Source organism: Benincasa hispida, chromosome 11, assembly GCF_009727055.1.
Source record: "Benincasa hispida cultivar B227 chromosome 11, ASM972705v1, whole genome shotgun sequence".
Classification (NCBI taxonomy): domain Eukaryota; kingdom Viridiplantae; phylum Streptophyta; class Magnoliopsida; order Cucurbitales; family Cucurbitaceae; genus Benincasa; species Benincasa hispida.
This window is the reverse complement of record NC_052359.1, coordinates 83,619,922-83,639,924: the sequence shown is the minus strand read 5'-3', so window position 1 is coordinate 83,639,924 and position 20,003 is coordinate 83,619,922. Positions and strand designations below refer to the sequence as shown.

The 20,003-nt window shown below is 28.0% G+C and overlaps 1 protein-coding gene and 1 long non-coding RNA gene across 3 annotated transcripts; both read left to right on the top strand.

Annotated features, from left to right (window-relative positions):
• Positions 1–980: 980 nt before the first annotated feature.
• Positions 981–4,985, top strand: LOC120091786. Its single transcript, XR_005485834.1, has 5 exons — positions 981–1,108; positions 2,214–2,778; positions 3,578–3,837; positions 3,980–4,097; positions 4,838–4,985. It is a non-coding gene; the product is annotated as an uncharacterized LOC120091786 (long non-coding RNA).
• Positions 4,986–10,217: 5,232 nt separating this feature from the next.
• Positions 10,218–18,148, top strand: LOC120089994 (alpha-dioxygenase 1-like). 2 transcript variants are annotated; one of them, XM_039047455.1, is made up of 10 exons: positions 10,218–10,392; positions 11,182–11,445; positions 11,551–11,700; positions 12,832–12,965; positions 13,427–13,640; positions 14,612–14,754; positions 16,034–16,261; positions 16,372–16,574; positions 16,695–16,938; positions 17,767–18,148. In XM_039047455.1, the coding sequence occupies exons 1-10, from the start codon at positions 10,270–10,272 to the stop codon at positions 17,990–17,992; spliced, it is 1,929 nt and encodes a 642-aa protein (XP_038903383.1). In that variant the 5' UTR covers positions 10,218–10,269; the 3' UTR covers positions 17,993–18,148. The 2 variants fall into 2 exon arrangements, with proteins under 2 accessions (XP_038903383.1, XP_038903382.1); XM_039047454.1 differs by having other exon boundaries at positions 14,609–14,754.
• The last annotated feature ends 1,855 nt before the right edge of the window (positions 18,149–20,003 follow it).

Sequence of the window (20,003 nt, the reverse complement as noted above, 5' to 3'; positions counted from 1 at the left end):
TTCAAGCGGTTTGGAGCGGTTCGAGCGGTGTTGAAGCTATTTTTGTAATAGTTAGGCTTTTGTTTGCTTGTTTTGCTAAAACTAAAACCATATCAAGCTATGTTTAATTATTTATGCACTGGATGTATGTTATAATTAAATAAATCTTGTATATGCATACATTATGCCATTTAGATTTAAAATCCCACCATAAAAAGCATGCAACATGCATTGAAAGTATGTTATAATTTGTTATAATATTAACCCTTTTACTTGTTTAAAATAATAAATTAATTATTTTTTATATTTTATTTGATAATTTTGGTAGGAGGGAAACCAAATTTGAGAGGGAAATGAAAATGGGGGAGAGAGGGAAACAAAAAGTAAAGATTAAAAAATATTATTTTTTATATTTTGCTTGAGACGAAAAATATGTCAAGAAAGTGCTTCTTATACTTGACACGAAAAATGTGTCAAGCAAGATCTTATATTACTTAACACGAAAAACGTGTCAAGTAATAGTTTGTGTGAAAATATCCAAAAAATTCCATTAATCTCCACTTTTTTAACCCTTTTACTTGACATTTTCTTTTCTAAAAGGTCATTACTTGACGTTTTTTCCATGAAACATCAAGTAATTAAAAACTACAAGTGTCGAGTAATGTAAATTTTGTAGTAGTGATCACATGCTCAAGAGCCAAAAAGCTACAGTTAGCATTGAATTCTCACATTCAAGTGGAGGTGGACTCAATTGAGAGGATTCAAGTAGAAACATACGATAAAAAACTTTATAATTGGTTTCAATTGATGCTACAAGATGAAACCGATTGAACTTTGTTTATTTATTTTAATTTGAAAACATACATTAACTTTTTGGATATTTTCATTATTGGACCCATATATGTTTTGTTTGGGTTTTTAGTTCTTTTTGAGTTGAGGGTAGAATGGACTTTTTAAGTCCTTTAATTAAGTAGGATGAGTTTAAAGGAGATGAAAAAAGGACAAAATGTCAGTTTTGGATGTCTGAGTTATAGGGTTTTTCTTTCAATGAAAATTCTCTGGTAGATGTCAGAGGTTCATCGTCACTTTTGCAATTCTTGAAAAAAGGTTACAAGCCAAGAACATTCAGGTAAATCTGATCATCTTGCTTGTGGAGTGTTGAAACTTGGAGTAAGGAACTAGTTTTTCTTATCTCTTGGTCTTCGATCAAAGCTAATCCAAATCTGATCTTTTCCTTTGGGATTGTTGTCAAATTGATTGGAAATTTTAGAATTTAATATTAGAGATTCAATATTTGGGTTATTAATTTTCAAATTCTAGAATTTTCATATCATTCGGTACTAGGGCCTAGGCTCTAGATTAGATATATATTTCATTCAATTACTTTTTGTGTTGAGTCCATTTTAATTGAATTTTCATATCATTGGTATTAGGGCCTAGGCTCTAGATTAGATATATATTTTATTCAATTACTTTTTGTGTTGAGTCCATTTTAATTAGGGTTCAATCTGCAGACTTGCAAATTAGGAAAAAAATTGAGAAACCCAAGGTACTGAAATCTGGGGTCGTTAAAAAAAAAAACCAAAAGAAATCGAAATTGGAAGAAAATTGAGTGGACGGTGGGTGTGGCAGAGTTTGCTGGAGAATTGGAATTGGAAAAGCCAAAAAAAAAAAAAAAAAAAAAAAAAACCAAAGAAAACCAAAGAAGACGGTTGGGAAAAAAGGAAAAAGATGCAGAACGTGAGGTTGATGAGGGAAAAATAGAAGCAGGCATGTCAAGCAACTAGGTTAAGCACGTACATCAATTAAGCAGCTCAATTTTCATGAATTTTAAGCTGCTCAAATTCATAATGGAAGATTAGTTGTTTTAGAAGTGCATTTTTTTTCTAAGATCAAATTGAAGTTTTAATAAAATTAGTGTCTTTAGTTTTTTATTCCTAATTCTTTGTTTCCTTTTTATCACTGATTTATCTAATAGTTTGTCATCTTTATTCATCTTGCATAATTCTTTGAATTTGAATATTAGATTCTTAATTTTTGATATCATATTCTTGTTGTTTTGTGTCCTAGTTTGTTGGATCCTGAACATTAGGTTCTTGATTTCTAGTTTCGTTTTTGTTGAATTCAATTGGTTCTTTACTTGAGTTTAACACTTTACAACTATTCTTACTTGGTCTATTTTTGGATTGCTCTTCTCATCTTGATTGTAAATTTTGGCTCATTGTCCTTTTCAGAGAATTCCTTTTTGTGGGAGAGCACCTACATTAAAGAGCGTAAATACGAGTCACCTATCGAGTGAAACACGTGAGGGAGTGATTGATGAGGTCCACTTTTTTTTCAATTATTTTTTATTTTGCTGAAATGTCAGGCAATGGAGTTGTTCCACAAGGGCAGTTACAAGGACTCATTGAGGAAATCATGCAAAATTTGGAGACTTTAATTAATGCAAGATTGGATAGAATAGAACAAAAGTTTTAAGCTATGGAAAATACCCAAGTAAGGAGACGAGTTGTGGAGGTTCCTAAGGATGAAGAAGACTCAGAGCAAAATGAATCTAACTTTGACCCTACTATAAATGGACCCACGAGAGAGGAGCGGCATGGGCCGAGAGGAAGGGGAGGTTTTCACAATAGAAAGCCACAAAGTAGAAGAGAAAGCCTCTATGGAGATCGAGCTTTTGGAAACATTAAAGTTAAATTTCCAAAATTTTATGATACATCTGATCTTGAAGACTTTTTCTAATGGGAACTTGAGGCATAACATATTTTTTGTGGTAACGAACTCTTTGAAGAGAAAAAGGTAACTATCTCTATAACACATTTTAAGGGGTATGCACAAACATGGTGGGATAAGGTGTAACATCCCGATTTTTTTAGGAAAATTTAAGTTAATTATCTCAAATTGCTGAGTTTTAATTTCCTAATCTTTGGAATTTGGAAACAAATTGTTATAGTTGAAGAAGTTTTATTAGTTAATGTGGATTCTTTGAGTATGAGTTTTAAATTAATTGGAAGAGATAATTGAATTATTTGTATAAGAAATTTTGAGTTTATGTGAAATTTGAAAGGGAAAATAGGAAATTGTGATTTTAAGATTTTACCCTCTTTAATTTTGGAACTTTGATCCAAAATTTAAGTAAAGAATTAGAAAAATTTTAGGTAAAGAATTAGGAAAAGATAATTGGTTTATTTGGAAGTAATTAAATCGAGTACATAAAAAGATTTGTAAATTTGGACTCAAGTTAATTTGGAAAGTTAGAATTTAATTTTGGATTTAGAATTTTTGGAAAGAAGTGATTTAAAGTTGGTGAATTTATTTTTAGGTTTATTTAATTAATTGGAGAAGAGATGAAAGATTTGAGTTTGATATGACATATTTATTAAGGAAAGGAAATATATATAAGGATTTTGGAATTTAAGAAAAGAAAATGAAAGAATATATATGGGTTTGGAAATTTAAGAAAATGAAAGGGAATAATATATATATAGATATACATATACATATATATTTTATTTATGTATTTATATGGTGGAGAATTAAAAAGAAAATAAATATGGAATTTTCAAACCCCCACTTTCTCACTTTCTCTCTGGTTTAGACGAACTTCGGCTACCACACTGCCGACGTCCACATCCTTTCCAGTCGTTGTCCTCTGTCGAACACCGTCGTGAGGTTCGTAGTTTTGGGATAAGATTTAAATGGTTTTCATGGTTTTATTGAGGATCTTGAATACCCAATAAATAACGTGTTTAATTATCATTTCAATCGTGATTTTGGAGGTTGAATTTGAAAGTTTGAAGGAGTTTAAAAGGTTGTTAGCGTGCTGTCAAGCAGAAGGTGATTTCGGCAAGAATTTTGGTAAGATTTGGGGCTTTGTGACTTGTTCAGTTTGAATGTAATTTATACGAATTAAGTTATTAAGTTTTGTTGCTGATTTTGGCGTGATTAAACACTTAGGTGTGAACCTAAAGGTTAAATTTTATTTTGGTTTATGTACTAGGATTTAATTCAAAGATTGTGGAGATTAGAAGGGGTTAGTTGCTCAAATATTTGGCTCGATTAAGGATTGAAGAATTTCACAAAGATTCAATTGCTTTTTGGTTCAACCTAATATCAAAGTAAGTAATTTTACTACTGGAACTGCCCACGGGCCAGACACTAGATATATGCTAGCATGATAGATGAATATTATGACAGAATGATAATATGATAGATGGATAGTATAATATGACCGATATATGTTCTTGTATGAGAATCTGAAAGATTTATTTGTGCATGTAGAGATTTGTATGCTAGTAAGAAGTGATACTTGATTCACTGAGGGTGTATTTGATATGAGGATATAGAGGCATATATGCATGCTGTATAGCCATGATGTTGAGGTGTATATGTATGTTATAAAACTATATTGTAATAATTGTGATGTTGAGACTGTGATAGTGTCTTTATTGATTAGTTAGATACCCACTAGGTATTGTGTTTCCTTCGGGATTCACCAGATTGTGTTTCCTTCATGATTCACCAGATATTGTGTTTCCTTCGAGATTCACCAGATATTGTATTTCCTTTGAGATTCACCAGATTGTGTTTCCTTCGGGATTCACCAAATATTATGTTTCCTTCGGGATTCACCAGATATTGTGTTTCCTTCGGGATTCACCAAAGGTAGTAGGCATACATAACTATAGTAGAATAGAAACCAGTTTTGCATATATGTATGTGTCCCATGAGGACTAGAGCAATTTTTATGTTCCACCAGAGGTAGGCATCTAGAGGACATAGATGCCTAGCCCGACCACAGTAGTGGGGTTATTTACTGAGTATTTTATACTCACCCTTTCTCATATTTATGTTTCAGATAAGGAAAATGACACACTGGCGAATGACAAGAGAAATCCTTGAATGAGCCACTGGGACCAGTTTTATGCTTCCTATTTAGATTTCTTTCCATGTTTTTCAACTTTCAATTTGATGTTTGAAACTTACTATTAAGATTTATTTTCAGACCTATTTATTATCATTTATGATTTATGGGTACCCTATCGTCTGTTTTAAATATCTAAATTTAATGAAGGTCTTTTGAGTTCAACTTATTTATTTAGCATTTATTTCACTATAAAAGGATGTCGTTTTAAGTTCCATGCATGCATGTGTTTAGTAACGACCTAAATTGAGTCCTAGGGGGTTGGGTCGTTACATAAGGTGTGTTCTAAGAGGAGGAGGCATCAAGAGAGTCTCGTGGAAACATGGCTACAATTGAAAGAACTCATGAAGAGATGGTTTGTGCCAAAATATTACTTGAGAGAGTGTGCGCAAAGACTTTAGACTTTACACCAAGGGAGTAAGAGTGTAGAAGATTATTCCAAGGTGATGGAAATGTTGATGGAAAGACTAAAGTTAGATGATGGTGAATTGAGTTTTAGCCTTTGTGCTCTTTTTCAAGGTTAGTCGGAGTGCTTCTTAAATTTGCAAGCATTTGAGTTGCATGCCAAGAACATTCAAGTGAGATTGATCATCCTTCTTATGGAGTGTTCGAATCTTGAGCTAGGGAACTTGTTCTTGTTTCAAGATATTTGATCTTAAGGTAATTCGAGTCTAACCCAATCCTTAGGGTTGAAATCATATTGATTTGAGAGTTTTAATGATTGAGAATTTGGGGTTCTCATCCAAAAGGGTTTCTAGTTTTAATTCGCTAGGATTTTTACATCATTTTGATTTTGATATTTTTTGAGATTTTCAGTTTTAACTTAAAGGTTGGTTTTTATTTTGGTTGCTAAGATAATTGGTGTAAGAATTTGACAAATAGAAGAAAATGAGAGTATTGATATGAAAAAATTGAGGATATCTATATAATTTGTTCAAAAATTTGTTATCTTCTATCCCAAGAAAATTTCAAACAAATTGATCTTTATATACTAACTGTAGGAGCATTTTTTTAAACTTTTTTATTATAAAAAAACTAGAGTTGTTTTTACAACAAAGTATTAGCGGTTTCTGTATATATATTTAAGGATACTTGTAAACTTAAAAAAGCTTTTAAGGGTATTTTTGCTACTTTTGAAAGTTTAAATGTACATCTGAAACAAAATATTAATAATTTCTATATAACACTAATGGGTAAAGGTTTTTTTTTTTAACTCTTTTTAAAATTTTAACAATATTTTTATAACTTTTAAAAGTTCAGGAATATTTTTTATACAAAATACAAAGTTCAAAGGTCTCAATAGATATAAAAGAAAAGATGCTTTCTGCATCTAACATATTAATTAATATTCTTATAAAGTTTGAATATGTAAGGAATCTATTAAACAAAAATTGAAAGTTTAAAAGTATTAAACATTTGTAAAGTTAAGACCTATTTGATAACCATATGAATTTTATTATTATTTTTTTATTTTTGAAAATTAAGTCTATATACATTATTTCCGCCTCCAAATTTGTTCTTTATTTTTTATTTTTTAACAATGGTTAAAAAACCAAGCCAAATTTTGGAAATTAAGCAAAAGTAACTTTTTAAAACTTGTTTTGGTTTTAAATTTGACGAAGAATTCAATCATTCTACTAAAAAATATGCAAATTGTTATAAGAATTAGGCTTAATTTTAAAAACCAAAAAAAAAAAATAGTTACCATATGGGGCCTAAGTGATCTATTAGATTAAAAAAAATGAAAAACTTAATTCACATTTAGTAACCATTTGATTTTTTTTTTTTTTTTTTTGAAAATTAAGTCTATAGACACCGGTTAGTTTCTATTATTAACGTCTATATTGGAGGAATGTTTTCAAAATCAAAGCCGAAATTTGAAAACAAAAAAGTGTAGTTTTAAAAAAAATAGTTTTGTTTTTAGAAATTGGCTAATAATTCCAATGTTTACATTGAAAATTTGAAAATTATGAATAAGAAATTGAGAGAAAAATAAGTAACACTTTTTAAGGTTGACTAAAAGAACACAAATTTGAAAGTTTAATTAAATTTGTAATTAACAAATATAAAACCAGTGAATCCAGTCATGTACCATTTTAGAAAAATATTTTAAGTTAAATTATAAATTTATTTTTATATTTATTTTTATTAATTTTAGAAAAGCAAGAAAAAAATAATTATTAAGACATCAAAGTTACATCCACCTCAACCAGAAGACAGGTAAGTAGAAAAATTATCGCAGCAACATTGAGATCATTCATTCCATTAGCCTAACAATTGTTGAACTTACAAATCTTATCAAACTAAAAAAAAAGTATTAAAAAATCATATCATGTCATTTTCTCTCTTAGTGATATTTATATAAGTCCACATTATATTGTATCTTACAAGTCAATTTCTAAACCATAAATGTCCGTAAATTTTGTGCTTAACAAATGTGCTTATCACAATTGACTAAGGCACCGTTTGAAATTACATTTACAAAAGTAAAAATAGGAAAATCTGAACGTCGATTGGTAAATCTAATTATTTACTAATTTATTTAAAATCATTTCTCCAATTGCTATTATATTAAAATAAAATCACCCAAATTATACTAGCTTTTGAATTCATTTTTCCTAAAAAATTGTCTTCTTCTCTAACTAATTTTTATAAAATTACAAAAACATATTGTTTCATGTCTTTATTTTCATGCCTACTACAGTATCTAATTATTTTTACAATTTTTTTTAAAAAAATTATCAAATAGTTTAGATGGAAATAAATTATTATTTTCAATTTAAAGTATATAAAATTTTTAAATAATTATCTTCTGTAAATTTGTTATAAAATAATTGAAATAAAATATTTACTTTAAGTCATTATAGTTAAATCATAACAATTTAGTATTAATTTATCCAATACTATAATATTTCTTTTCAAGTTTAAGATTAAAATTTACGTAACACTATTTTTAGTTCAAATCACAATTGATTTTTCTTAAAATATTCAATCAGCGATTATTTTAAAAATTATAACCAATATCTAATTAAGCCTAAATCTTGCTCTCAATATTGTCAAACTAAAACTAAAAAATAATAATATAATAAAATACATTTCTCAAGTACTAAACGTATGAAATTGGCCGTGGAAATTTTGATCTTCGAAAGGCGTGTTTTTTTTGGAAAGAAAAAGGCATGTTAACATCCTATGAAAAGTAAAAGGTTCGTTAGAGAGCATTGAAATATGATAAATGAAAGAAGTAAAAAATAGATTTAAATTCTATTTTGGTTCTAAAATTTGTTTCAATTTTATCTCTATATTTTTATATTTGTTTTATCTTGGTCTTCTAAATTTTATTACGACTATTTTAGTCTCTAATTTAAATTGATTAAAAACAATTAATTTGATTCTTATTATACAATTTTTAATTGAACTTCTACCTGATCGTGACTTAAAATTAACCTCATATTAATATATTATATATATTCAAAGTTATGTCTTTAATTTGTAAAGAAAAAAAAGTAAAATAAAAAGAAGGACCAAATTATTATTATTTAATTGAGAGATTAAAAATAGTCATTTAAAATATTTAAAGATAATATAAAATGAATCTTAAAGTTCAATAAGGATCATGATATAAAATCAAGTATTAATATATCCGTTGATATTTTGATAAGTTTATCGGTGTATCCATAAATTAGAAAATTTGACATCGATAGAAATTAATGAATATCTTTGATATTTTTTTTATAAATACTCATATAACATAAAAATAAATATCATTTTTTATAAATACTCATATAACATAAAAATAAATGTCATTTATTAATCTCAATATGAAGAAATGCACTAATAATAACAAAGATGCATAACTTAATCTAGACAACACATTTTATTAAATAATTTTTATATAGAAATATTTATCGATATTGATATGGTCTAATTTATTATTTATAAAAATAAAATCTCGATATTAATATTAACTTCCATATTTTAATTATAATATAGAATTTCAGCCAAAAAAAAAAGGGTAAGAAAGTAAAATCGCTGAAAATTGATGAAAGGCAGCGTGATGGAGGAAGCAATAAGGAAAGTGCATGCATCCTTGAAAGTGGTGAAGGTGATAGATCCAAAATCCACAAGTTGAATATTATTTTTCTGATGGCTTTCAGAACGCACCTCCAAATTGACATAAACAAATAATATTCCAAATAAATTATTTTAAATATGATATTAAATTGTTACCAACGTGTCAACAGTATTCATTCATATTTCTGTATTTTTATGTATCAATATCGAAAAAAAGAAAAAGAGAATAATGTAGGTCAATAATGTGAATATACTATCAACAATAAACACTTAACTTATTTTAAGATCGTATTAAATATATTATTTATTTTGAATTTTTTTATAATTATTTAAAAATATTTATCGATATTTTATGGATATTTCTATTAAAATTTTTATAAAATTAAACATCGATTTTTCATTCAATATCAACATTTTAAACATCATTCAAGACTTAAGATTACAATTATAAGAAATGATACGAAAGAAAAAATGTAGTGAACGTGAATATTATTATTAGTTTACTTCAAAAATAAAAATGTGAATATTATTATGCAAAAATAAATAAATAAAGTACAATACAATATTTTTAAAGTTCTAAATTCATGTCCTCATAAGTATCACAGCATTTAAATAAATTTCTACTATTATTTTTAAAAAAAATGCATCTTTGTCTGTCTCACCTTAATTATATAAAAAAAATATATAAATATATTTAAAAAATGAAGTTAAAAAGTTTGTCACGTGACGTTAGTGGTAGTTAGCTGAAAAGAGACTAATTCTAATAGAATAAAATGCTCATTTTAAATCTTAAAAACCCCATTCCTTTATACCTTAGAGATAAGATTTGATCCTTTTCAAACATTATATTATGTATAAACAAAAGAGTTAAAACATTACTTACTTCAGAAACCCAAATGAGTTTCTTTATATTATATATGTAATGCCAATTATTTTTATTTTTTTAGGAAATGTGATGAGATAAGTTCTTTGATTTTTTTTTTTTTAAAAAAAAACAAGTTGTGAATAATTTGAAGGAAAGAACAAAAATATATATTCCTAATTGTTTTCTTCTTCCAAGTTGATTTGAAAAAAATAATATATATCTCTGAAAAGTAATTCAAGGTAGCATGCCCACCACGTTTTAATATTTCAAAATCCCATATAATATTATTTTGCATTAGAAAAAGTTGGTCAACATTTGAAGCCTTTCTCTCCTGTATCACTTCATCTCTATATATATTGGCATAGAGAGATTAGTTCTTTCATGTTTTCTTTTTAACAATTCAAGAGAAAGAGAGAGAAACAAAAAAAAAATGTTGTCTCACTTACTGAAACCCATTAAAGCTGTTCTTAGAGGAGAGCTTCAAAAGTTCATCCATAAAGATTTTCATGAAGTTGTTCAAAGGATGACTGTCATTGATACTTTTCTGTTCTTGGTAATGATTTTTGTTTTTAGCTTTTAGTTTTTAAATTTTTTTTAGAAACCATTTTTTTTTTCTTATAAATAGTTTTCGAGACAAAATCTTTCTGTCAAATATTGTTCATACTCTACGTTGGTAGGTTTTTCTATTTTTATTTTCTTTGTGTGTTTTTTTTTAAAAAAATTGATTATGTTTTTGGAAAATTTTTAAATTAAGAAAATAAAGTGTTCTCAAAATTATTAAAATTTAGAAAGAATAGATCTATGCATAATAGTTTTACCTAAAAATAAAGTACATGCTTATAAAAAAAAAAAAAGTTAGAAACAAGAAACGGAAAACTAAGACCATGTTTAGTAATCATTTTGTTTTTATTTATTTATTTATTTATTTTTTGTAAATTAAGTCTATGGATACTACTTCTACCTCTAAATTTTTTTCTTTTGTTATCTATTTTTTACCAATGATTTAAAAAATCAAATCAAAATTTGATAACTAAAAAAAGTAGCTTTAAAAAAGTTGGAGTTTTGAGGACCTTTCTTAAAGAAAAAAGTGTGAACTTGTCTCTGTATAATAACATCAGTTCATTGGATTTCGGGCCGGATGGATCAGTGCATGATCCTAAGAACTCAACAATTATACTTAAGAAAGATATAAATCATTATAAGAAATGTGAATGAAATAGACTTAACTCTAAAAAAACAAAAACAAAAAACAAATGTGGATGAAATGGTTACCAAACAAGGTCTAAAATGTTCTTAGATCGTGCTAACGACATTGGAATTGCATTTTTGTTTAAATTTGCAGATTATACATTTTATTGATAAATTAGGAGTCTGGCATAAACTTCCAGTGATCTTGGGGCTACTTTATCTAGCAGTTCGTCGACATCTTCATCAAGAATATAACTTGTTCAATGTCGGGAGAACTCCAGTCGGAGTTCGGTTCAACCCGATGGATTTTCCATATCGAACCGCCGATGGCAAGTACAACGATCCCTTCAATGAAGGCGCTGGTGCCCAAGGAACTTTCTTTGGCAGAAACATCCATCCTGTTGATCAATCCAAAATGGTATTATATCATATATGTCACATGTTTTTGCTCGTTTAATCAATACTTTATTTTCTTAAAAAATTAAGTTGAAACTCAAAGATCCGTTTGATAACGTTTATGTAGTTGTTGAAGCCGGATCCTATGGTGGTTGCTACAAAGCTTCTAACAAGAAGAAAACTTATAGATACTGGAAAGCAATTCAACATGATTGCTGCTTCTTGGATTCAATTCATGATTCATGATTGGATTGATCATTTGGAGGATACCAAACAGGTCTAACCTTTATACTTTTCTTATTTATTTAATTTGAATCCAAAGTTCAATTAATAGAGTTTGAAGCATTAAAAAAATAAGAAACATTTGAGCACAAAAAAAAAAAAAAAGAATTAAAGTATACTTGAACTCTTAAATCTATTTTAATTTATTTTGCCTTTTTGACGTTCAAATGTTTTGGTTACATCACTTTATTGTACATATACAAATCTAGATAATTAGTCCCTTAGATTAATAACTTTATATATATGCATTTTCATAGAAACCTTGTTTATGCATGTCCTCTTTATAGTATCAAAGTTTGGCCTATTGATTTTGGAAACAAATTACTAAATTCAAGATATAAATTAATTTCAATTTAAAAAAAATATGACAGTTAAGAAAACATTTTTTTTTTCAAATTGAAGAAGTATTTTCTATATTAAAGGCTAAAAAAAACAAGAGGTCAAGAAGTCAAACTTATATTAGGTGAATTTTTCATTATATCTCTCGACTAGGTCACTGACCTATTAAATTCCGCAAATCACAAAAATGTCTGGTATATAAATTCAAGTTCACAAAATCCAACTTTAGTACAACACATAGCAACTGATCTTACAAAACCATATAAATACTACAAAACAAGTCAAGTCAACTTAAGTAGAGATATAACTGAACTAGCTATACACATTGTATTCTTAACTTAAAAATTGCGAAGCTCGAGTTCTCTCTTCTTATAATAGTGCCAAATCAAGATAACCAAAATTGAATTTCTCAATTCTAGATTTTTATAGAAAAATAACTTTCTTTGTATATTACAAATAAATTTATTTTATATTGAACCCAAACATTTTAGTTTTATAGTCTCTTGCTTAAGATCTAGCGATCCAAACATCTTCTTAAATACTTGAATATGACGTATTAAAAGCATAAGAATCTGGTCAACTTAAACGTAGCTGCTCAATCAATTAATATATATATCTTCTATTAAAAAGTTGGAAATTTGGATCTTCCTATCCTCCCAACTCTCAAATTGTACTGAAGATATGAAATATATATATATATATAAAGGGAAATGAAATATGAAACAAAAGTATAATAAACTGATGATTTGAATAAATTAAATATAATTATTTCTGGTTGAAAGTACAGGTTGACTTGGTGGCTCCACGTGAAGTTGCAAGTGAGTGCCCATTGAAATCCTTCAAATTTTTCAAGACAAAACAAGTTTCCACCGGCTTTTTTGAAAACAAAACCGGATCTATTAACGTTCGAACACCTTGGTGGTAAGATTACTATTATTATTTTAACTCACAATGGATTATATTATAAGTTTAGTTTTCAAACTTTGAGGTTTGTATTTATTTTATTTCTAAATTTTTAAAAATATTAATTAAGTCTTTAAACTATTACGTTATTATACCTGTAGTTAATAAGTCCTTGAACTTTTAGTTTTGTATTTAATAGATCACCAATGATTTAAGGTTTTTAAAAATTAATTTGTCTATTAGATCATGATTGTGTGTCTTGTAGATGCATGAAATAATTTTTTTAAAAAAATCTAAGGTTCATAAACTAAATTTAATTTATAATTTTAAAAGTTCAGAGGTTAAATAGACACAAGCTCAAAGTTTAGGTTTTATTTATATACATATTAATTTTCTGTTTTTAAAATTTATATGTTGCTTTTCTTCTAAATCTGATAGGATCATTTTCTCATTTTCATAAATTAATGTACTTTGTTTAGGGATGGAAGTGTTTTGTACGGAAGCAATGCAGAGAAGTTGGGGAAGGTGAGAACTTATAAAGATGGGAAGCTAAAGATTGCCGATGACGGTCTTCTTCTTCACGATAACGATGGCGTTGCCATCTCCGGCGATGTTCGAAATAGTTGGGCTGGTGTCTCTACTTTGCAGGCTCTCTTCATTAAGGAACATAATGCCATTTGTGATGCCTTGAAGGTTTGTATCGTTAATCTCTTATCGTCATATCGTTATTTGTCTTTTTTTTTTTTTCTTTTCTTTTTCTTTTAACTTTAATGAAAATACAAATTAGACGCAGTTGTGTTTCTTTGGTAGTAACTGTGTTTTTTTTCTTATTCTTTATTTATTTCTTTTATTAAAAAACGTAAGTTGTGTTTTGAAATATCTTTTGGTTTTTGATTTTTCAATTAAAAATTAACATAATCAATGTTTTCCGTAATAGATTAAATTTTCATAAAATATTCTCATTTTGGTCCATCTAACACTTATTTTATTTTAGTTTATATATTCATTATAAATCTTACAGTTAGTCCTTAATATTAATTTGAAGTTAATTTTAATCAAAATTAATTAAATAATAATAATTCATTTTCATACAACAAAAAGATATATGTCTTCAAAATTTATACGCTTCTAGCGATTAATTTAATTCTTAAAAAACTTATCCATAAATTAGTCTAAAAAGACCGAATTGAAGACCTTATGAAAGTAAGATAACTAAATTTAGAATATCTAAAAAGAACCTGAACTAAAGTTATAAATATAATTTTAATTTCTTTTCAAATCATTGTTATTCAAATTTTAATTACAAAAACTATAAAATATCGATACAAGCATAAGTAAGTGGATAAAATAACTACTTACCTTTGAAAAAAACCTAATTTTTATCTTTCTAAAATTAATGTGGTATTTTTCTAAAATAAACTTAGCTTAGTGTTTATTATATACTCTTCAATTTTGAAGTAGAGTTTGATGTTACCTTTTAAGAAAGATTCTTGAAAACAAGAAAAAGTGGTTAAGAAATATCTGTGTTTTTCAGAAAAATAGGAAAGAAAGAAACATTAAAAAAAATATAACAACAAATTATCCTTCTTGGTTTGTTTGTTTTATTTGATTCCTTTTTCAGAGTGAGAGAGATATTAAAATGTTAATAATATTTGATGCAGAAGGCAGATGAAGATCTAGAGGATGAAGATTTGTATAGATATGCTAGACTTGTGACTTCTGCTGTGATTGCTAAAGTTCATACTATTGATTGGACGGTTGAACTTCTCAAGACTGATACTTTACTTGCTGGAATGAGAGGCAATTGGTATTTTATCCTTTCTGTCCCTATTCTTTTAAAATATTTTTTTTTAAAAAAATCTATATCTTTTGGGTCTTCAAGGTTTTGGATTTATTTTTTATATGGTATTTAGATTTTAATATTTAGTCCTTAAATTTTGAATTTTGTTACAGTTGAGTCCCTTAATTTTAAAATGTTACAATTTTTACCTTTAAGATTTGAGTTTTTGATTTGATTTGATCATTTTAATTAGGTTTCAAGATTTACATGTTTAACCTCGATTGTTGACTAAATATTCATTTTGCGTCTTTAGTATCAATGTTTATTAATGAATTTAAAAGAATAGTTAAATGAAATATAATTAATTAAATATCATTATTTATCATCACTATTAAAATTTAACTCAAAACTTCACTTCATAATTATTTTAAATTAGTTAATTGATATTAACGTTAATGACTGTAATTGAATATTTACTTAAAAAAAAAGAAGTTAAAGTGTAAAATTTGAAATCAAATTGAAACAAAACTCATATTTTAAATGATAAACTATTTTAAAACTTATGAACTAAATTAAAATACCAAACTCAAAACTTAAGGGTTAAATATATAACATTCTAAAACTTAAGAACTAAATAAAAGTTAAACCCAAAATCTAAAAATCAAAGATATTTTTTCTTGAAAATTTTATCAATAATAATTTTCAATATATAGTATACTATTATGTTTAAGTCAATTTTATTCTTTTCAAATCTATTATCTGCTTATTGAGTAGTCAAGTTTCTAGTATTATGATAGTGTCAAACTTGAAACTTTTACCTATAAATCAAAACTTAGAGCATATATTATTCTTAAAAAAAAAAAACCATAGACATATATTTGAGGTGGCAATCTCCATTATGGATCCAAATGTTTAAAAATAGGGAAATAAAACTTTGATAGTTATAGTAGGTGTTTACAAATTTTTTGAATAAAAGAATAAACATCAAAGTCTAAGGATTAACAATTTAAGGGCCAAAATAATTTTTTCTTTGATTCTAAAAATCAAAATTTTTATGAATATATCTTTACTATCGAAAATTAATTAATATTTTTAAAAATCTATAAGTGAACAATTTTTTTATACATGGGAGATTTGAACCACTCATTTTATAAAAAGAAGTTGATGTCCTAATTACTCATGCATGTTTGATTATTAAGTGAATTAAAAGTTTATTTTCTTTTGGATTCAATTAACTTTGACCCACTGTACTAAGCCTAGTGGTTTATTTATTTATTTTTGAAAGAGTTTTCTTTAATTTTACAAGGTATGGATTGTTGGGAAAGAAATTCAAAGACACATTTGGACACGTTGGAGGAGCCATTTTGGGGGGTTTAGTGGGTTTGAAAAAACCAGATAATCATGGTGTCCCATATTCTTTGACAGAAGAATTTGCTAGTGTCTATCGTATGCACTCACTCCTACCTGATGATTTCTACCTTAGGGACGTCTCTGTCGATCCCAATCACAATAAGTCTCCACCATTGATTGAGAAGTACTTTTTCTCTCTTTCTTTCTCCTAATAGTTTTCTCATTTTTATTTTAACTATTGTGGTTATTTCAACCAATTTAATGGATTTCCCTTTTTTTTTTTCCTTTGAATAGAGTGCCAATGGGTAATATGATAGGGCACAAAGGAGAAGAGGCCTCAAAGGAGATGGGCTTTACAGCCCTATTAGTTTCAATGGGCCACCAATCCAGTGGAGCCCTAGAGCTGTGGAACTATCCAGTATGGCTCAGGGATCTCATAGCCCATGACATGGACGGCAAGGATAGGCCAGATCATGTTGACCTTGCTGCTCTGGAAGGTGTTGACCGAATCACAGCCCTTCATTTCTCTTGTGATATAATCAATACCATTCGTTTACATCAACATGGAGCTGATTCTGTGATGGTAAATGATTTGTTTTTTCTTAACCATTTTGCAGTTTATAGGGATAGAGAGAGGAGAGTTGCTAGGTACAATGACTTCCGCAGGGGATTATTTCTCATTCCGATCTCCAAGTGGGAAGATCTAACGGACAACAAAGAGGCGATTGAAGTGCTTCGTGACGTGTACGGCGATGATGTGGAGGAGCTTGATATTCTGGTGGGGTTGATGGCAGAGAAGAAAATCAAAGGCTTTGCCATTAGTGAGACCGCTTTTGTCATTTTCTTGCTCATGGCTTCAAGGTAAACTAAACCAAACTTTAGTTTCCAAAATTACTTGGTTTTCTAATTTTTAAAAATTAAGTCTACAAATACTGTTTTTTTATGGTAATTATCTTTCAGCTTATTACCTACTTTTTAAGGGTGTTTTTTTAATTTTAATATTTTAATATTTTTAATTTGTTTTTTTTTAAAAAAATTTGATTATAAATTCAAATATTTCTTTAAAAAGATGGAAACTAATACCAAGAAATGATAAAAAATAAGTACAACTTTCAAATATGAAAGGATAATCAAACGGACTTAATTATATGCAGTTTTCTTTCACTAACAACAATTTTTGAACTACTAACAATGTTTTTGTCCAATTCTTTTTTTATTTTAAATTTGATTTTAGTTTGCGTATTTTTTTAAATAATTTTATTCCTTAATTACTTGTAAAATCCAAACACTTACTACGCACATACTAAAGACTACTCTATAACACAATGCGACAAAAATGATTTAGTAGGATAAGAACGGGATGTTCATAATGTAAAGGGACCAATGTGATTTTTTAGAAGAACGTGAATAAATTAAGTGTTTTGAAAGACAAGGGCCAAATATAAAATCTAAACAATTTTTTCTATATCTAGAATCAAACATATGAAAGCATACAGAATGTAAAAATCGAAATAAGTACAAAAATTTTCACATAGAATTAAAATTTAAACCATTTATTTGTATAAAAAAAAGTTTGATGGTCTAATATAACCCCTTTTGACAATTTTTTTTTCTTAAGAAAACATAATGGTTATGGTACGTTCATTGTGTACTTGGCTAACCAGAAAAAATAAAATCCTGATAATGTAGGAGGCTAGAGGCAGATAGGTTCTTCACAAGCCATTTCAATGAAGAAACATACACAAAGAAGGGATTGGAATGGGTAAACACAACAGAGAGTTTGAAAGATGTTATAGAAAGGCATCATCCAGAGATTTCAAACAAATGGATGAATTCATCAAGTGCTTTCTCTGTTTGGGATTCTCCTCCAAACAAGCCTAATCCTATTCCTATTTATCTTCGTCTTCCTCATTAATTCTTTTTTTTTTTCCTTTCCACCCTTATTCATGGTCGTGTATTGTTGTCTTATTTTCTTTTCTTTTCTTTTTCTTTCATATTTTAATGTGAAATTTGTATTTTGATTCTCATATTTTGAAAATAAAAAAGACCGTTGTTCTTATTTTTCATTATATATAACTTATATTTTTATGTAGGGACTTTGTTCTTATTTCTCATTATACATAACTTATTTTTACGTAGGAACTCGTGATATAACATACAACTTAACTAATCATAACTTGTTTGTGAATTAGGTATATGGTATAAGATAATTTATTCATGGAAATTAAGGATTCAAAATGATACAACTAATAATTTAATTAATTTAGAGTTGTTGATTCAACAACTACATTTTTAATATATTACAAATTGACTTTTTTTTCCCAAAACTTAACATTATATTTTAAATACATTTAAAAACAAAATTTAAATTTCGAACAAAGGGGGACAAATCATATATAGAGTTCAATAAGTTCGAATATTAGCATCAAAATGAAGATAGTCAAACTGTCCTAAATTTGACATATTTCGTACGTGAGATTCACCTTCTTATTATATAATATTTGAATCAATGAATATATATTATTTGTGTTTGTATACTCTTTCTCCTTTTGCCTTTTCAATCTCTTCTATTTGAACCCCCCTTATCATCCAATCGAAGCTCTCTAAATTGATGTCCTTTGTACTCGAGGGCTGGATTTTATTGCAATAACCACCCATGCTCCAAACCCCATTCTCAACACGGGCAACTTACCACAGCTTTTGCAATCATTAATGTAATTAAAAGTTGCTCATAAGGGTGATAGTGGCGGCTTTGTTTTGTTCATGAAGCCGTCAGTGTGACTTTCGCTTTGTTAGGGGTTGTTAGATGATGGTTTTAGGATAAAGTGATGATCGAAGCATTGTAGAAACAGTAATTCAACAGTGAAATGAACTTTTACTTTCTGTTATTTCATTTTCTCACAACTAACTTGTAAAGCATCATATATATATATATAAAGGATCAAAACCAAAGAAAGATTTAAGAGAGAAAATTAGTGAGATGTGAGACTTATCTGTATATTGTTACATCACCAAGAAATCTTCAATTTCAGATCCTCTCGTGAATGTAGGTTTTGTTGCTGAACCATGTAAATCTTGTGTCTCCTTCTTCTTTCCTTATCTTGCATTCCTCATTTGCATGCTTAATCTCTTAATACTCTTCCTTCATCTCTCCTACAAAATTCATCAAACCGGAGAGAGCATCTAACAGGAATTCATTCTTTCAGCAAGGAAAAGATCAAACTGATTGAAAGAGATTGAGAGTACGATCGTCACCTTGTGTGTGTTGGAGAGCTAAAAACGTGGCGTAATTAGCCAAACACATTGCAACTCCAGGTGATCTCTCTTTTTTGGATCAAGACACTCACTTCTTGGGCCTCAATGGAGTTATCCCAAGCCCAACAAATTGGTATCAAAGCCTGCAAGAATAAATCAAGATCTTCAAGAACTTTAAAGAGAGTAAATATTGGAGCTTAGTAGTTAAGAAGCAAGATAGTGACAGCCGCAAGATATGACATAGAAAAGTTTGATGGGAAAGGAAATTTCAGCCTTTAGAAGGCCAAAATCAAGGTTGTTTTAGGACAATAGAAAGCTCATAAGGCTTTAGAAGACCTTTCAAAATTGTCTACTACAGTGATAGCAGATGATAGTGTTGGGTTTTATGTCATCTAAGACTAGGTCATATCAATCTCAATAGGATTGGGAGATTGGTTAGTGGACTTCTAAACCAGTTAAAAATAGCTCTTTACTGCCATGTGAATCTTGTCTTGAGGGCAAGATGACCAAAAGATCTTTTACTGGAAAATGTATTAGGGCCAAAGAACCCTTAAAGTTAATACATTCAGACCTTTGTGTTCCGATGAATGTTATAACAAAAGGAGGGTATGAATATTTCATCAACTTCATCGATTATTATTCAAGGTATGGCTACATTTACCTAATGCATC

Excerpts from the sequence above, each read along its gene's own strand:
- LOC120089994 (XM_039047454.1), top strand. The coding sequence starts at position 10,270 with ATGTTGTCTCACTTACTGAAACCCATTAAAGCTGTTCTTAGAGGAGAG. Across the intron at positions 11,701-12,831 it reads ATTTGGAGGATACCAAACAG|GTTGACTTGGTGGCTCCACG; the intron begins GTCTAACCTTTA and ends TTGAAAGTACAG. Across the intron at positions 12,966-13,426 it reads AACGTTCGAACACCTTGGTG|GGATGGAAGTGTTTTGTACG; the intron begins GTAAGATTACTA and ends TACTTTGTTTAG.